This window comes from Talpa occidentalis, unplaced genomic scaffold (assembly GCF_014898055.3).
Source record: "Talpa occidentalis isolate TD23 unplaced genomic scaffold, MPIMG_talOcc4v2.1 talOcc4.13, whole genome shotgun sequence".
NCBI lineage: Eukaryota > Metazoa > Chordata > Mammalia > Eulipotyphla > Talpidae > Talpa > Talpa occidentalis.
In genome coordinates this window covers 11,704,636-11,724,223 of record NW_023601322.1, presented here as the reverse complement: position 1 = coordinate 11,724,223, position 19,588 = coordinate 11,704,636, and the positions used below count along the sequence as shown (strand labels likewise).

The 19,588-nt window shown below is 45.4% G+C and overlaps 1 protein-coding gene across 1 annotated transcript in view; it reads right to left on the bottom strand.

The window, feature by feature from the left end:
• The window catches only part of ALPK2 (alpha kinase 2), a 73,398-nt gene that overhangs the window by 38,536 nt on the left and 15,274 nt on the right, over positions 1 to 19,588 (bottom strand). Inside the window, exon 3 of the mRNA XM_037509676.2 lies at positions 13,843 to 15,550. Coding sequence (XP_037365573.1) covers positions 13,843 to 15,550 — 1,708 coding nt within the window. The remainder of the gene's footprint in view (positions 1 to 13,842; positions 15,551 to 19,588) is intronic.

Below are 19,588 nucleotides of genomic sequence, written 5' to 3'. Positions count from 1 at the left end.
AAGCAGTAGGTCTTTAAGCTTTTTCTTTTTAGGTGGGGAGGGGTTTCTCTAGCTTATGCCTGCCTTGCTCCTATGCGCCTCCCGGTGATTCCCAGCCTAGTTGGAACTGCAGACCTCTCCTGCCGCCCTCTTGGGAGTAGTAAAAGGCTCTTCCCAGACCCCCAGACCTGCCAGGTCTTATCTAGTCCTTGGAACAAAGCTATGGCAGGGAGTGCAGAAATGCAGCTGTGCTCCTCTGGCTGTGAGAGTGTGCGTACATGCGTGCATGTGTGAGAAAGAGTGAGAGAAAGTTCTTTCCTATCCCTAACAGGCCAATGCCACAAGCCCGCAGAGCAGGCATGACCACCTCCCAGCACTCAGGTGAATGTTTCCTGCAGTCTGCAAAGGCGGGTCTCAAAATGATGGAGTGGTAGGGATAGTTCTGACACCCCAGTCTTTGGGCTCAGCTTTATTCCAGCAGCCTCTGCTTGTGGGAACCCCATATTTTCTTGTGCACCTGCCTAGATCCCTTCTGTTGACATGGAGGGGGCAGCATAAGGACCAGTGGTCACTGCATATGTGTGTGATACAAACGGATTTTGGACTAGTGGTCTTTTCGGGAGAAGGGGGTGACCCCAAGGCATTTTGAGCAGAGCAGAAACAGTCCATTATGGTCAGGGTACTTGATTGGAGGTACAACCCACTCCTTAGATCAGAGGTAACCCTCCCACCTCATCCCCTATTCCGGCATCAGTCTTCCCAATATCTACGTAGTGCAGATCCCAGTCAAACCGGACCCTGCCTTCTTCTAGCAAGTTCCACTGAGGCAATGAAAGCTGTCATGATAGTAATCATTTATTCATGGTGAATGACATCAGAAATTAATAGGTTCTGTAAAATCTGCTTTGATGAGAGCCTCTTCGTATAAACTCTTCTTAGATTCACTCACCAAGTTGATTTGGAATTAGCTTGCATGCCTTTAAAATAGATGTTAAAATTCACATTATGGTGAGCACGGCAATTAGCTCGGAATGGCACATGGTGCTAGAGACATCTGGGGACCCACAATGATGGAGTCCAACCCTTTTTTAGTCTATAGCATTCTTTTCTCCTCTTTGTTAACTTCTTCAAGAAGCAAAGACAAGCGCGCTGTGTGCAGACCCAAGCCGAAGGCAGGCTCGCGTGTGCCTTTGAAAAGCCCCTTTTTGACCAATGTTATTTTTTCCTGGAACTGTTCCTCTAGAATCTATCAGCACTGGATGTCCTTGCCAACCAGGGGGTAAATGTGTGGATTATCATGTGGGGGCAAACAAGGCAGGCCAGCCTTCCTCTGCAGATGCCAGAGCATGGAGGACCCCTACCATCTCAGCAGTGAGGCTGAGCACCCCAAAGGTGGGAAATACCTGCTCTCCTAGCCCTGAAAACTGGTCTCATACAGGCCAGCTGTGGGCATATGGCCCTAACTGTGAAGGTCATGGGCTTATTTTTTAAAACTATTTTAAATAACTGCTCAGCAATTTACTTGCCTACGTGGTGCACACACAGAGTACCGAGTTCACAATGCATGCGGTGAAGGAGCAGGGGGTGGAAGCCCCGCACCCAGCCCCGCACCCAGCTGCTCGCCCTCCTCCCAGAGCCAACCGCGGTTATCAGGGCTTATTTTAGTTCTTAAGAGAGTTAAGGAGCTGAGCCCTAAAATGGCATGAGGGAAGCTCTGTAATGCCATGGTCAGGCCGAGGGCCCGGAGTCAGGCAGGCTGTCTCCAAAGCCAGGCTGCTCCAGCTCCTGACCGGGAGCCCAGGGCTTGTCTCCTTGGGCTGAGATAATAAAGGAACTGCCCCACCGGCATCTTCGCCTGGTCCCTGCACCTATTTGCTTTCAGTAAAGATCAGCTACGATCAGCCATTGAGCGGTGGCGGTGGAAGAGGCAGGATGGGCAGGTTGAAACTTTCAAGGGAAAGTCTTTTTTTACTTAGCATGTGGTCACTGGAACCCTCCGGGAGTTTGTGAGAAAAGCTGCCTCTCAGAAGCTGGGGTCCACCAGCTGCCAGGTGGCCTGTACTGAGAAGCATGGTCTGGTAGAGCCCAGAACACCTGAGAGAGGGCATCTCCCCGGGGAGATGGCGACACTACCTCTTCACCATCAGGCTAAGCCCACAGGCTTATGATGAAAACTCACGCTAACAACACTTTTCAGGGAGAAGCCACCCCTGCCCCACACCCAGCTTTCTAGTCCACATCTGATGCCCCCAGCCCTGTCACCTGTGACCCTGAAGACAACGAGAAGGTGTCCTCTTTTGTCCTCCTCCTGACAGTAACCCGATAGATGGCTCGGGGGCTGGATGTTTTTAAAGTGACACAAGAGACACTGTGGAGCCCGACCAAGAAGCAGCAGGGCTGCCAGGATGCCAAGTGGGACACGGAGGCCCTGGCGTTGGGGCGGCCTCAGTTAGAGCTGCCACGGAAATAAGGTCTGCATGGGGTGAGGGCTGGAAGGCGGAGGGGCTCATGGGGTGACCTTTGCTACAACTGCCAGACCATGACTACGAATATATGGCCCTTTCTTTCCTTTAAAATGGAGTTACATGTAAAGGTGGGCACGCGGCATCACACTTACCCAAACCCATAGAAAGTACAACCCCAAGAGTGAACACCCGGCGGTGATGGTGTGTCCAGGTGGGGGTGTCTGTCACACAAATGCACTGCTCTGGTGGGGAGGGGAGCTTCAGAGAGGACGAAGTTGTGCAGGGGTCAGTGCAGGGGGTGTATGGAACTGGGAACCTGAAACTGCTCTAAAAGAAGCCTATTTTGAAAAGAGAGAAAGCTGCAGCTTGTCACTGGATCAGCTGCAGGTGAGAAACGAGAACCAAGGTAGAGGCCCTGGGCACAATTACAAGAGAAGTAACTTGGAAGTGGGTTGTCCAGTCCAGAAGCCTTAAGCCACTGGTGGCCAGTGGCCTGAAATGTGCCTCCTGCAACTAAGGAACTTAACTTTAAATTTTATTCCATTTAATTAATTGACTTGTAAATTGAAAAACTGACCTGTGTGATTCAGTTAGGAAAAATTTTAAGTAAGTCTGAAGCAATTTAGGTTTGGGAATCTACTCTTTCACGGCTAATGTCATGAAATCTAATATAGATCAAGTATTTTCAACCACTTATTAATATCCCAGATGAGATATTCTGTCAGTTAAAACATACAAAATGAATGTAAGACAGCTCAGGTCTTTCATATGAGTTACATAATGAAATAGTATATTGGTTATACTGAGTAACTATAGATTGTTAATACATATTTATCATTAGAATTTACTTCACCTGTGTCTTTGAACTTCTAAAAAAATCTATGGCTTCCAAAAAAATTAAATTTGCACATCTGGCTTACCCTCCACTGTGGGTAGGGATGTAAAATGGTGCAGCTGTTTTGAAAACCAGTCTGGCAGCTTCTCAAAAGGCTAGACATAGAGTTACCCAGCATTTCCACTCTTAAGTGTGCTTATTAACCTTTTGTGTTTCCTCTTCTATTCCTCTTCTATGCCCTTAATATTTATTCACTTATACCTTTTTTAAATTCAATTGTCAAGGGTATTTTTTAAAGTTTAATTGTGTTTTACACACTGTTTGGAAACTAATCTTTGTGTTTTACACAGGGTCTACATTTATCTCCCTTACGTCACTTTCATTTAATAATGGTATTTTTTGTAGATAGAAGTTATTAACTTGCTATAATTGCAAATTGCCTTTTTTCTCTTTCATTTTTTTTCCTTGTTTTTTGTTTATTTTTCTGTATCTCAAGAAGACCTTATTGTTCTTAAGATCATAAAAGTAATTTCTAGTCGGTTTTAATTTGGGGTTTTTATATTTAGCTTCAGATTTATATTTATACTCAGGGAGCCATCTAGAATTTATTTGGGGTCCATTTGAAGGCACTGCTATTTGTTCTGTCCATATGGATGGCTAATCCTGTCAACATCGAAGATTCTGTTCCTTCCCAAAAAGTTGAGAGGCCATTTTTTTATCATAAACCTAATTCTAACGATTCTTGGGTCTGATCCTGCATTTGCTACTCAGTTTGATGCGTCTATTGATCCATTTTGGATTATTGCCACATCATTTTGATTACCACTGCTTTGTTATTTGTCTTGATAGATGGTTGGTTGGTCCAGTGGTTTTTCTATCCTGTTTCAGTGATACAAACTCATTTTCAATCATAGCAATAGAAGAAAAAAGAGAACCAGATTAGACCCATCTCTGACACTCAGCTCTGCCCCCGCCCCCCAAGATAGTGATGGGAAATTTCCCACCGGGACAGAAGCCCACCCTAGCAGCCGTGACCCTCCTCTCACCGACCCCCTTCTGCCTCCAAATTCCTGTCACTGAACTATTGCTCAAAATAAAACTCAGCTGCGGATGGCACACCTGTTTTGGATTAGTTACAATAAATCAGGATCTGTGTTTATTTCAATTGCAGGACAGGTGAAAAACAAGCTGCATTTATAGCAAGCCAGCTAGAAAGCAAAGAAACATCCAAATCCTGAGGGGTTTTCCTCTTAGGGCAAAGAGGGTAAGCCCTAATCTTCCCGTTGTTTTCAAAGTCCTCTGGTTCACAATCATTTCAAGTAGCAGAACTCACTCTAGGTCTCCCGGCTTAACATGAAACTCATCAGGAGCTTATTCAAAGTGCAGATTCAACAAGTCTGGGGTAAAATGTAGAGATCAGTATTTTTAAACCTGTACTATAGCAGGTGATTCCAGTGCATAGGGCTGGGACCACCGAAGCAGAAGGTCTCGGGCCAGGAGGTCTAGGCGAGTTAGCATGGTTCTGGAACAGTGAGGGTAGGTCAGGTAAAGGGGGGATGACATCACAGTTTTTCCTAGACAAAGGGGCCCTGAATAACTGGAGTAAATGCTAGTATCTAGAGGAACAAAGGAAATAGCCTTTAACTCAGCTTTTACAATGACAACGCGGACCTCTTTCAGATGGCATTTTTATACGATTAAAAACAAAGCCTGGGGCCTCCCCGGTGGCGCAGCGGGTTGAGCGCAGCACTGTGAAGCTGTCCACAGCCTCTGCAGCGCAGGTTCCATTCCCAGCTGGCCAGGGATAGTCCCACACTCCCTTCAGCAGTTTATTTTGTTCTGCTCCCCGCTCTGTCTCTGGTGAATCCTCTCACCCTCCCACACCTCTGGCCTGTACCCCAGCTCTTGTGTAAAAATAAATAAATCTTTATAAAAACAAACAAACAAAAAAGCCTGTCACTCTCGCCAAGGAGCAAGTCTACGTGCTGGTGGTACCTTCGCAGCAGCCCAGTGGCTGCAGCTCCATGTCTATTCAATTCTCTTGTGTATTTGTGGTATCTGCTAGGGCAGCCCTCGGGGCAGGTCAAGTGAACTTCCCAGGTACATGGTTTGCTTTCGTTGAGTCCCTGGTTTTAAAGTGACGTGTCCATGAAGTGGCCTGCAGGGAGTACTACCTGCTCCTAGGAGCCCTGATGTCAGACTGTGCTCTTGCCGAATGGGAGGTGTAGGGTAAGTAAAAGTATCAGGCTTTTCTGCCCTCCCGCCATTAGGATAGATGATGGATCCCTGTGGTCCTGAATGCATGCCTGATGGCGGGCACCTGGAGTAGGGGGTGGGCATATGTAGGTGGCATTCACCTGGGCTAAGACTGGGCTTATAAGGGTGGCGTCGCAGGGACGCCAGCAGAAGCAAAGAGAATGAAAGAACGAGCAGCAGAGAAGCAGAGGTCATGAGAGAAGACCAGAGAGCCCAGAAAGAGTGAAGACTTGCTGGGGACTAGAAGGCCAGCCAGCCTCCAGGCCCCCTAGCTCCCCTGCCTGCCATGTACCTGGTAAATCCAAATAAAAGCCTGCAAAAGCCACCAAGGACTCCAGGACTCCCTCCTTCACCCATCTGCTCGAATCATGGAGAACCTGCTCTGTGTCCTCCTTCTCTTACAGGAGGTATTTCAGAAGCTCACATATTGCCCTAGAGCAGACACTATGTGTGCTTGGAGATACACTGCCTCTGTTTAAAGAGCAGCTTCACATAAGCCAGCCTGTTGTTCCTCAGCCAAGACTGGGGGCAGTTGGACTGGGGTCTCCAGAACAGTGCTTCGAGGAGATCTATCTTCATTGGCTCCCGCAGCCTGGCTTTCGGTCTGCAGCCCCCCTTGCATTCCACTCCATGAAGGTCCCAGGACGTGTTACCTGGGGCCCCAGGCAGTTTTCCTCAGGTTGCACATCCCTGAGCCCTACCCTAGAACTGCTGGTGTCAGGATCTCCGGAGGTGGGGCTTGGGCATCTGACTGTAAATTTAGAAAATAGCACAGGTGCTTTAAAGCGCAGCTAAGACTCTCAACCTTCGTGGTACAGAAAGTCACTTGAGTGCTTTTAAAAACCCCAATGTCCACGCACATTGCACCAAATTATATCTGAATATCTGAGGGCAGAACTCAGGATGTTTTAAGGTTCCAGGTGATCCCATGTGTAGCCACAGTGAAGACCAACTTTAGCATCTTCTCTAATCTGAAAAGGTCTCGGACTCTATACCAGGGCTTCTGAAACTTCAGTGTGCACGCTGATCTCCTGGGATTCTGGTTAGAATGCAGGTTCTAACTCAGCAGTTTGGGAGGGGCTGGTGAGTCTGTGTTAATAAGCTGGGTACAGGGCCTCCCCGGTGGCACAGCAGGTTGAGCACAGGGTTGTGAGCTGTCTGCAGCCTCTGCAGCGCAGGTTCAATTCCCGGCCCACCAAGGAGATACCACATGGCGCAGCAGACCTCTCCTGTCTCGCCCACTGCTCCCCTCAGCAGTGTGTTTTGGTCAGTCTGCCTGTTCTGTTTCCCATTTTGTCTCTGGTGAATCCTCTCACCCTCCCATGCCTCTGGTCTGTACCACAGTTCTTGTATAAATAAAATAATAAAAATCTTTAAAAAAAAAAAAAAAAACAAGACTGGTACAGACCCTGCCACTGGCTGTAGATACTATTGACTTCCCAATGATTATTTGGCTGACTGCGCACAACTGCAGCAGTGAACCAGGGCACTGAGTGGGTTGGCACACCCAAGGCAGTAATGATAATTGGCAGAAGAGGCACAGTGGGCTTTGTGATTAAAAGCAAATGTTTATGTTGCCCCCTGGGTCAGCCACTGCCACCGGAGGGTGCTGACAAGAGGCACCACTGCCACACGCTGAGAGATGAGCTACTATAAACGTCTGTCCTTCCCGTCACCAGTAGACAGCTGGCTCATCAGACTTCTGGAGCAATTTGAACAGTTGTTATGGGAGGCAGGGATGCATCTTATTATGCAAATGAATTCGAGATCAAGTTGTACTGTGTCAGAGGTGAAAACTATAGCCCGAGTTTTCAATGACCTGCTTGTTTTCCTCTGCTTAAAAACATATTTTCTGGAGACCTACTATGTGCCATGCCTCTTGTCACTGCATGGCCATGCACATTTTGAATCTGCAGTCTATCCAGTTTTGAAACTGCCTGCCTAGCTATGAGGTTGACCTAGATTAACAAGAAGTTTCATAGCACATTTATCACACAACCCACATAGTTGATAAAATTCCATAGATCTTAACACAAATGCATACAGACACACTCACGCACCCAAGTACAAGTAAAACTGGGGTCATGTGAATAAGGTCAGTATATACTACGCTGTCAACAGCTTACTTGTAATGTTATACCAGAGTTTTGCAAAATGTTTCCCTGGGGGAACCTGGGCCAGAGCTCTCTCTATTTCATTTCTTACAACTGCATGAGCAAGTACAATCCCACAACGCAATTTTCCATTAAAAAGGTATAAAGCCAGGCCTCCCCTGATGGCGCAAGCAGCTGAGCACAGCACTGTGAAAGTGTCTGCAGCCTCTGCAGTGCCCGTTAGATCCCCGCCGGCCTCGGAGCAACCCACATGGCGAGCAGACCTCTCCTGTCTTGCCCGCTGCTCCCCTCAGCAGTGTATTTCGTCAGTCTGCCTGTTCTGTTCCCCACTCTGTCTCTGTCTCTGGTGAATCCTCTCACCTTCCTGCACATCTGGCCTGTACCCCAGTTCTTGTATAAATAAATCTTCTTTTTTGCCCTTTTTTTATTTAAATATTTTATTTTACATAATTATTACATCTTTTTTCATCTTTGCACAATGTATGCATTTTCATTTTGGTTATATTCCCCATACAATTGTACCTCCCCCCTTACTTTGACTCTAGTCCTTCCTTTCCCCGCCCCCCCCCATAGTGTGTCTCTGATTTATAGTTGCTTGTTGATATTGATTTTTACTTTGTATTGATTAGTCTTTTTCCTGGTCTTTTATTTAGGTTTTCTAAATTCCTGCTATGAGTGAGACCATCCAGTATTTTTCTTTTTCTTTCTGACTTGTTTCGCTGAGCATGATCCCTTCCAGCGCCATCCATGTTGCTGCAAATTGCATGTGTTTATCTTTTTTGAATGCTGAGTAATATTCCATGGTGTATATGGACCACATCTTCTTGATCCAGTCATCTATTTTTGGGCATTTGGGCTGTTTCCAAAGCTTAGCTATTGTAAATAGTGCTGCTATAAACATAGGGGTGCAGGTGCTCTTTGGAATTGATGTTTCTGTGTCCTTTGGGTAAATACCTAGGAGTGGAATTGCTGGATCATATGGAAGCTCTATGTTTAGTAGTTCAAGAAATCTCCACACAGCTCTCCATAGTGGTTGGACCAGTTTGCACTCCCACCAGCAGTGCAGGAGAGTTCCTTTTTCTCCACAACCTTGCCAACATTTGTTGTTGCTAGTTTTTTTAATATGTGTCATTCTCACTGGTGTGAGATGGTATCTCATGGTAGTTTTGATTTGCATTTCCCTGATTACAAGTGATGTTGAACATTTTTTCATATGCCTGTTGGCCATTTGCATTTCCTCTTCTGAGAAGTTTCTTTTTAGCTCTTCTGCCCATTTTTTGACTGGAATATTTTCTTTGTTTTTGTTGAGTCTCATCAGCTCTTTGTAGATTTTTGTGATCAGTCCTTTATCATTAGTGTTGTGTGCAAAAATGTTCTCCCAGTCAGTGGGGTTTCTCTTTGTTTTGGTTACTGTCTCTTTTGCTGTGCAGAAGCTCTTTAATTTGATGTAGTCCCAGCTGTTTATCTTTGCCTTCACTATCACTGCTTTGGGTGATGTGTCTGTAAAGATGTCTTTGATGTGCAAATCCCGTAGTGTTTCGCCTATATTTTCTTCTACGTATTTTATGGTTTCAGGTCTTATGTCTAGTTCTTTAATCCATTTTGAGTTGGTTTTTGTGCATGGTGTGAGGTAGTGGTCAAGCTTCATTCTTTTGCATGTAGCGACCCAGTTTCCCCAGCAAATAAATAATTCTTTAAAAAAATAAAAGGTATAAAGCCACTTGTAGCCAACCTTCAGTGAGCCTTGAACATGAGGAGAGAGGACATAGGCATTTTTCTTCTAGTAATCTCATTTTTATTGTTTAATTGGGCAAACATTGCTTTGTGCAAAGGGGAAAAAAGAGCATTCCATTTTCAAAGAGAAGGAAGGATAGATGATAATGTACACAGTTGCAAAAATACCTGATTCATAATCTTCTTAAAGACAGTGGCTTAACAAAAATGAACAATGATGTAAGAAAATAAATTTAATTTTTAAGAAAGACAGAGGTTTGGTCAACCGTCAGCATCTTCCAATGCCCAGAAGAAAATATCCTCTCATATGCACAATTGGGACTGTGCCTTAGCTACCAATTTTCCCATCTACCATTTTGTTTAATATCAACTTATGGCCACTTTCCCAAATTATTAAATGCCTGTTAGAAAATCTGATTGTTGATGGGTATATTAGAATTGTTTTAATAACTTGCTTATTAATCAATGTGCAGGCAGTTTTCTATTTTTCTAAGCAATGGCTTAATAATTATTATAAGTAAACTTGGAAAGGACATATGTATAGAGAAGGTAAATGACAAACACTCTTAAGATGATAAAACTAGTACTTATACAATTAACTGCATCATAGTTACTTCATGGATATCCAACCTGCAACACTTGAACCTTCACAACTGTCTGTGATGCTGATGCTGATTGTTGTTTCTGATTTAGATAAGGAATCTGGGGCTTAAGCAGTTTTTCCCAGGGCCACAGAGTCAGAAAGCAATAGGGCAGGACCCAGACTCAGGTCAGGAGCATGCAACACCACACAACAAATGTGGACAAGAACCCTGTGTTCCTCCGGCAGGAGAAATCCCAGGTAGGGGTGAGAAAAAGCACTCCTGGGAGGGGAGTGAGTGCAGCTTGAAGGACTCAGTGGGATCTGGGCCCAAGAAGGTAAACCAGCGGAGCTGCAAACAAGCTACAGAGGGCAGCACTATAGGTGAGAGATAAGGATGGTGTCTGGGTTTGCCTCCCCTGCATCCAGGAGGTAGATGAAGGCAACAGTGAGGTAGGTCTTGAATGCCGGGGGGTGGGGTGGTGATTAGACCTTCCTGATGGAGTTAGCAACTTGGAGAGCCAACAATCACCAGCAGGAGCAAGGTTGTATGTGAATTACCGGTATTCGTGACCCCAGGTGCATGGGGTTGGTCCATTCCAGAGCCAAAGGGGGAGGGGGCATTTGCTCATGGACAGTCAGTAGTGTTGTTGTCTTCTATGTGAAGAGAACCAAAGGCTGTGTTTATGACAGTGAAGGCCACAAGTGGTGAAGCCCAGGGATGATAGCCACACCCTAGTGTGCGTTATACTTTGGAGTTTAATCGAGCACCATTGGTAAGCTTTCAGGGAGGGAATCCCTGCCGTCAAGGAGCTCACCTTAGTGCTTAGTGCTGATTCCTAGGCAGGAAGAGTCTTGACTTTCGGAACCCAGTGCTACATTTCCATACTGTACACTCAAGATCCAGGAGATTCCCCAGAGAGAAATGTAGCTCCCTGGGGTGACACTGAGCAACTACGCAGAAGGACAGACCAGCACTTCTGCTTTAAAAGCGGGGATGATCTTCCCCAGTGTGGCTGGAGGGAAACTTTAGATGGGGAGCTTTCAGGCCAGCCTCCCAGTTGCATGAGGAGAGCGAGAGCAAACCCAAGGTGAAGGCTTGGCAGCGTGACCCCTGAAGACGATTCAAGTTAGCCTGGGGTACCCTCTCTTGTCCACTCCCAAACTGGGATTAACTTTGGAATCTTCCATAAATGAAGAGAAACTGGGGGCTTTCCAATCCTAGCCTGGGTCAGTACTATTTCAAGACAAATTGGAACAAGATGGCCTGCGCGGTCAAAGCAGGGGAGGGAGACAGAAAGTCGTCCCACCTGGAGACGTCAGTTTAGGCAGGAGGTAGTTACAGGAGAGCCTAGTTGTGATCATAGGAGACAAGCCATATTCTCAGAGTGCTAGAAGCAGCGTACAGATGAAGATAAAATTCCAAAAGATAAGTTGCGGCTCACTGTTTCTACAACGACACCTAAAGGTAAGTGCATCAGGCAAAAGAGTCAAGAGTGGACAAACGTCTTACTGTGATCCCCCAGTCCAGGATTTTCACCCATTTTCACCCATACGTTCCCACAAGCCTCAGATAGCCCAGAATAAATATTTTAAATGTCTTTTGACTTAGCTATGAGGAGATGCAGCAATTTTTTTTTTGAGCAGTGTTATGAAAAGTTTGAAGTAGCCTCTGCAGCCCCAGTGCTCTTGCATCTCATTCTCAGAGATATTTAGTCATTTGCTGCAGACCTGGCCACAATGTGCGTGTGTGTGTGTGTGTGTGTGTGTGTGAGAGAGAGAGAGAGAGAGAGAGAGAGGAGCAGAGACATCTCCTACTGTCACAGTGACTTCTTGCATGGGTCAGAGAATCTGCACTCTCGGGTATGCCAGTCCTGGAGGGAAAATTTTCCTGCTTTGGTCAAGGGAAAATAAATGGCACAGACCCAGAGATCCTATTTCTGACTTCAGGCTGCACAGAACTTGAATGTACAGCTTCCAGCCAAGTTTCTGGTTGTCAGAGGTCGACTCTGCTGCTGAGCACAGCAAAGTGAGCAATGGCCCTACTATGTGCAGGATGTGAGCCTTCTAACCAGTCGTCCTCATGGTTCTGAGGCAATTGCCTCCGTCATGCCACGAGCCACAGGTCGGAGCTGGAGCTGAGAGCTGGTGAGGTGAGTGTGCACCACGAGTGTGTGTGTGGATGTGCAAGCACGGGAGTCCCGTGAGAACTTCAGTAGAGACGAGGAGGTCCCAGGACCACCTGTGGTCCCAGCCGTGCCCACTGTGTCCAGCTGCATTGCCAGTAACCCCATCCCAGGATTCAGTTTAGGGCCCGACCTGAGGAGATGAAGCAGGGTGGAGGTTGGGAGGGTCCTTCTTTTTGTTCCTCTCATTTTTTGACAGGAGGTATTTGGAAATTATCTCCCCCGTGGTCGGTCTAAATGGATGCTGCGGTAGCCCCTGCCTGCCACTTGCTCCTTTACCCACCTCTGACTTTTAATAATTAAAGTAATTTGCCTAATGAAACATGCTCAAATGGATAAACCACTGTGAAAAGGAACTTAGCTGGGTCAGCGAGAGTGTGTCACGGATAGAAAAGGAAATGCTGTTGTGGACATGAAAATTTAACACAGTGACTTAATTTTGTATTAACATTTGGCTAAACCACCTCGGTCAATGTAAGCCTTTGATCAGAGGAGCGTGATCAGTGCTCTGCGTTAAACAACCAAATGGGATCGAGCTGGCTCTCCTGCAAAAAGCAAAATACAAAGGTGGTTTCTCCATGGCTAATTGAGACAGTGGAAGTGGACAATTTGCTCAGGAAAACTACCTCCAATCTAGTTTTGGATTGACTTTTATGACTGGGTCTTTAGAAATCAATGCATTTGATTCTTACTTTTTCACAGAGAGAGTTCATTAACTTTGAATGCATTTGGGAATATTTTCTTTTCTTTGGAGTACATTTATCCTCCTATAAAAACATTGCCAGGTTCCCAGTACAAAGTTGGAGGAAGAGAGAATATATGATAGGATAAAAATAATTGATAAGGAAATTTTCGTAGGTATTTATTTTTCAAAAATCAAATCTTAACCAGAGTATAGTAACAGTTCAAAGTCCAATTAAAAATTAAAAATTAATATTGTAATTAAAATATAATAAATTCATATATCAAGCACAGCATTGTTTGTACATTAATTACTCCTATTAATTTAATTCCATCTCTTTCAAAATACCCCAAAATTAATAATAGGGTAAAACAGATGGTAGTATTTTCTTAACCTCTTTTATACTTTGTTATCTAAGAAAAACAAAATTAGGCAAACTTCCAATCAAAAACATGCCACAGGCACAACAAACACTTGGTCTACTTTCTCTGGCATCTCGAAGTGAATTCTACACATCTTTGACACATGAGGACAATGAATTCTGATTAAAGCCAGCACTTCCCATTTTCAAAGTGCCTCTGAAAAATGACTAAAAAAATAGAATCTTTGGTTTTGTTCCTTTTAAAGATTGCGCCCAAAACCTTTGCTTGAAAAACTTTCTGAATAGTGGCACTGCCTAGTTAAAACACAAGCAGTAGACAAAATATCAGATTTCTTTTTCCAGCTGTCCAGAATCCCATTAGTGCCTCTTACTTCTATCTGTCTTTTGCTATAATTAGGATGGCTTAGGGTTTATCTGGGCTTTTTTTCAAAACCAGATTTCCTTCCTAACAGCAGCAGCTGTTATTCACAAGTACCCTGGTGCGTTGGGAGCCTTATTTTGATTTACATTGTAGTACAGCAATCGTAAATGTGAAGCCACAGGAAATGCGCACACACACACACACACTCACATACACACGCAACCCTTTCACTGGGTAGATTTTTTTTTTTTTTAAAGAAGAGTCTTACCTGGGGATGAGGCCGCTGGTCTGGAACCTGGCTTGTTTCGAACAGGTTGTTAACCTGTACCCCTTCTCCCTCGAAGCAGGAGTCCCCATCTTGGGGGAGAGAGTCTGATGGAGTCTGCAGGTGTGTTGCTTCTTGCTCTGCTTGGGCTGAAATAGCACATTCTCCTGCGGGGACCTGGGAATTCAGATGGGTGGCTTCTGTGCTGGCGAGAGGACTCTCTCTCTGATCACTCTGGGCTTGTGCGTGCTTAACAGGTTCTTTGGGGTAGAGGAGATTAGGGGTGCCTTCTGTTGCACTTTCTTTCAGTTTCTTGGGTTTTCCCTTCATTCCTGGTCGCCTCACCCTGGCAGTTTTCTCAGAGCCCCTCCTGCTCGCTAAGTCCTTTTCCCCGATTCTTTTCCGGGCTGCGGTCACCCCCGCCTGCTCTCGCTCTCCACACGAGCGCTTCATCTCTCTCCCAGGCTCGGCTTTCTCCACGTTCAACAGATTGTCACAGGCGAATTCCTCTCCAGCTGGGTGGCTGTCTCTGGTTTCTCCTAGAATTCCTGGATAATCATTTTCCACAGCCTCAGGCGCAGTGGGAAGTTTATATCTCCCCGGGGCGGTCACAGTAGACGTTCCATCCTGGTGAGGTCCCAAAGTCAGAGTCATCTCTGTTTGCGGAGATGAGGGACTGTGGGTGGAGGCTCCAGCGCTCCTCACCCCCACTCCTGGGGGTTGTGAGTGATGACCACAGAAGCCAGTGGTGGCCTCCATCAGTCCAGTGTCACCCGACACCTGAGGCCCACACCCCATTTCACCGGGCGAGTGCTCACACCCACCCAGGCAACACTCGCTGCAGTCCATGTCCTCGTCATCGCTTTCTAATAAAAAAACACACAGAGTCCCCTGCAGGTCCCTCTGCCAGAGTGCATTAGAGTAATCCGTCATAACATCGGAACATTCCAGATACTCCAGGTCATCATCTGAAAACTCCTCGGTGTAGGTGAGGGTGATCTCTGGGCAAAGTTCATAGTCACTGTCAGAGTCTTCGCTGGAGACCTGTGGGCCCCCGTGCCTGTGGCTCGTCTCCCTGTCACCTGGGCCAGGGGACACGGCCGCCTCCCACTGCGGCAGGCTGAGGCTGATGTATTTCTGTGCTTTGGGGTTTTGATGACTAGCATTTAAGACGGCATCCGCAGGGCTGGAGTCGCTCGAGGCTCCCTCTTTTGACCTTGACCCCTTGGAAAGCGCGTCCCTGTGACAACAGGTGTCTTGCTCAAGGGGAATATTACTTGAATTAGGGAAAAGCAGCCCAGCTGCAATTTCCTCTGTGTTATTCGGATTGTCCGTCTCTGCCTTGCGCCTCCTTCCTTCGCCATCCAAGGGATTTTCAGCACTGGGTGCGGTGATGTCGCTGTTGGCCAACAACTGGCGTGAGCACAGACCTTCGCATCTGGAGGAGGGGGAGCCAGCTGACGTGGGAGTCTCTGAGGAGGCACTTTCTTCTTCCTTATAGGGCTGTTCTTTCTCGTCCATTTGATTTGTGTTCTCCTGCTCACATGTCTCTGTTTCATGGAGACGACCTGTGTCCTCATCCTCTTCCAGGGCGGGACAGCGCTGTGGCTTCTGAGACAAGCTCTCAACTTCAATGGATGCAGAACAGCAAATCATTCCAAAACAATTTTTAGCAGAGACTTGATAAACAGCAGTGTCTTTTGGGGTGCAGCTAGGATGAAGAGAATATACAGGTAAGTTCCCCAAGCATGAACAGGAATGCCAACCTTTCTCGCATTATGGCACACAAAGAAAATGACTACAGCTTTCCCTGTGCCAGCAGGGAGCTCTGTGGTCTTCCTGGGAAGGGATGTGGGCTCTAGGCTCTGGCCTCTCGTGCTGAGAGGTGGGGATCAGCATTTCCTTAAACCTTTCCACAGTCTTACACCAAATTGTAAATGCTAAGAATTACTTAGATGATTGGGGAAATCTCTTGTGTCCTCATTTCTTCTTCTCTCTTTTTAAGTCATTTTTATGTTACAAGAATTTGAAAAAAGCACTATTTTCTAGAATGAGACATCTGATGCAAATAACTAAAGTATTCCACCTCCTGTAGTGGAACAGGATAAGCGATAATTCTTCGGACCATGCTAAGAGGGCCTGGGTCTTGCCAGGAGGCTATAAAGATAATATGCTAGGATTATATGTATGTGTGATTTCCTCTTCAAGTTAACAAGACTGTAAGGTCTAAATGTCAGCCCGTGAGCACCTCTGGCTGGAAACCTATGTTCACATGCCATTGTGATGAACATAGACCAAGCCAGGTGTTTGGCTTTGACCCAGGAGGGAAGGAACTATATCCTGGATCACACCATGCCTGCTCTCCTTGTTCCAGAAGGGACAGAGCTCCTGGGGCCCCTCCCTTTGTTGACTGCAGCCTGAAGCCAGATGTACTTTGCTGAAATTTCATCAGGACATAACTTCAGGCTCTGTAGTCCCAGTAAAAAACATGTTACATGTGATTTATAATGTGCACTCAGGTTGAGTGCATTGGGCCTCATTGCAGTGTAACCTGGCAGATCTCACTTTCTGAATTACACAGCTCAGAAGTCAACAACCATTTTTAGAAGGCAAGTATGGTAGGTCTGGCAATGCTTAGGTCTTCATTGATTTATCTGTATAAAATGTGCCTGTGTCAGATACAGCCATGGAACACTGTCCTCCTCATCCTCTCTTGAGTCAGAACCCATGGGTAATAGGCCTGGGGATCTGCTTTAAAAGATCTTAAACACAAACTGGTCCAAACACTATGGAGAGCTGTGTGGAGATTCCTCAACCTACTAAAGATAGAGCTTCCATAGTATCCAGCAATTCCACTCCTAGGTATTTACCCAAATGACACAGAAACATTAATTCCAAAGGGCACCTGCACCCCTATGTTTATAGCAGCACTGTTTACAATAGCTAAGCTTTGGAAACAACCCAAATGCCCAAAAATAGATGACTGGATCAAGAAGATGTATTATATATACACAATGGAATATTACTCAGCCATCAAAAAAGATAAACTCATGCAATTTTCAGCAACATGGATGGAGCTGGAAGGGAACAAGCTCAGCGAAATAAGCCAGAAAGAAAAAGAAAAATACCGGATGGTCTCACTCATAGCAGGAATCTAGAAAACCTAAATAAGGGACCGGGAAAAATAATAACTATAATAAAGAAAAAATCAAAATCAACAAGCAACTATAAACCAGAGATACACTATGGGGGGTCAAAATAAAGGGGGGTGCAATTGTATGGGGAATATAACCAAGATGAAAATGCATACATTGTGCAAAAATGAAAAAATGATGTAAGAAATATATAAAATAAAATATTAAATAAATAGAAGATCCCAAACATATTCTGATACCAATTGCTTTTTACCCACCCTTGGAGACCTTCTCGTCCCCCTTATCATCGATGGGGCTTAGGACTCCTCGGTTAAAGCCACAGGAGGAATGATGGGGGAGTTTTAGGTTGAGTTTCATGGTGCTCATGTCCTGCCCTTCATGCCTCCTTTTGATGAATTCTTGGAGACTGATCTCAGGTAAGAGCTGACAAGGAGCATAAAGCAGCATCATGGGCTGTTGAAAAATCCCAGGCAGGGGCTTCCCTGGTGGCGCAAGGGGTTAAGCACAGTGCTGTGAAGCAATCTGCAGCCTCTGCAGGGTAAGTTCGATCCCTGGCCAGCCAGGGAGCTACCCACCTGGTGCAGCAGACCTCTCCTGACTCACCTGCTTCTCTCCTCAGCAGTGTATTTCAGTCGATCTACCTGTTCTGCTCCCCACTCTGTCTCTGGTGAATCTGCTCACCGCCCCCACACCTCTGGCCTGTACCCCAGTTCTTGTATGCATAAATAAATAAATCTTTTTTTAAAAATCCCAGGTAATTCTGATTTCTTGTTCTATCCAGCCACAAGCCCTCTACCACAGGAACCACCTACCCAGAAGGTACCATGACTAGTGCAGCCTGACATGCGAAGAAGAGAAAGGAAGAGAAAGAAAAAAGGCTGCAGGGCACGAAAGACCAGGTAAGAAATCAAGAAGGGAACAGAGGTGGTTCTCAAGGATCAAGGAAGGAAAACATAAAGAATTTTAGAAAAATGGAGAAAAGAATTGGGTTAAATAGATTAAACTTCTGAATGAGTAGATAATCCAATGGGAAAATATTCTGACTCAGTGATGAATCCAAACATGAGTTGGAGCTGAGATGACTGAGTACACTGGTGAAGAAAAGGAGCTGGATTAAGTCAAATTCTCTTCTTACTGGTTAATGAATGCCTGTGACAGAGCTATGGTCTATAGTTGACGTGAACTGTGTTGTTATCTCTAAGGGTTCTAAAGAAGGGGGCGGGGATCTGCAAGGAGCCCAGCGTTGGTTAAATGCCTCCTCTGCTAAGTAGTGTGCCAGTTGCTCCCTGTGTACAAAACTGAGGGTCCCAAGGATTGAATAGTTTTCCCAAAGGGATAAAGATAGTAAGTGTCAGGGTAGGATAAGAACTCAGAGCTTCTGACCCTGTGTCCTGTTAGAAAATCAACATTCAGAGAGAGAAAATGGCATATCATATTTGTAGAGTGTTTCTGTCTTAAGTCTTCACCTCGACTGGTCAGCCAATGATGACCTGCATAGCGTGTTTGTGTCTGGGTGTGCGTATTGTGTTAAATGCAGAGGAAGCGTTAAGGCAATCATGGACATCATGTCCACCCCAAAACACTAAAAATTGACTGGGGGAGATAAAACAAATTTTTCTGAGAACCTGGTTGGCCAGTTTTGTGCTCAGTTGAAAGGTACACACCGAAGGGTAAGGGAAATTCAAAGCAGACACTTACCTAAGTGCTAGAGGCTAGAATGTCTAGAGGAGAGTTGGGCTTTAGCATCTGTGCGATGCTGGCAGAATGACCTGCAAGCCCCACGGTGATTTGACAGGAATGCAAAGCCATCCCTGAACAATTAATAGAGTTCTCTCCTTGCATGTCTTCCCTTTGGCTGAAGGAAGCAGCACATTCTTCCACCTTGCTGTGAAAGTCTTGTTGAATACTCCAGGTGCTTTGCAGATGAATCACTTCCAGGCAATGAGGTACACACTACCTTCAGTGAATGGGGCTCCTTCTACGATTTGACCCCCTTGATTGATCTAAAGCAGAGCCGCTCAAATCATTTTGGCCCCAGAACTACTTCAGATTCTCAAGAATAACTGAGGAGTCCAGTGATTGATTGTTTATGGAGTCAGAGCTGCCACTTTTTTACCATATAAAAATCAAAACTGAGAAAAATTTCAGTTATTTATTCATTTTCAAAGAACAAAAATAAACTCACTACACATTCACAACTATTTTCATGAAAAATATCTATAGTTTTGCAAGACAAAGTAAAATTTCATAAGGCTGGGATTGTTTTACATTTTTCTGTATATCTGGAGGTTTATTAGATGACATGCATTCAACATGTCATTTGGGTTGAAGTAGCTGAAGGAAACTTGGCCTCATATAGTGAAATAGTTGGAAAAGGAAGGTAGATTTTAATAGTCTTTTCCTATGATTGTGGATAATCCTCTCTGATATTCTACAATGATTAGTTGCAATGTGGAATATGAACCCATATCAATGAACTTTTTATACTTGTCACATCAAATCCATTGGTCTATATTGCATTTTACAAGCATCTTCCTCCCACACAACCCCCAGATCCAGCCCCTCCCTCCACAATGGCCCCGTGTATTTTGATC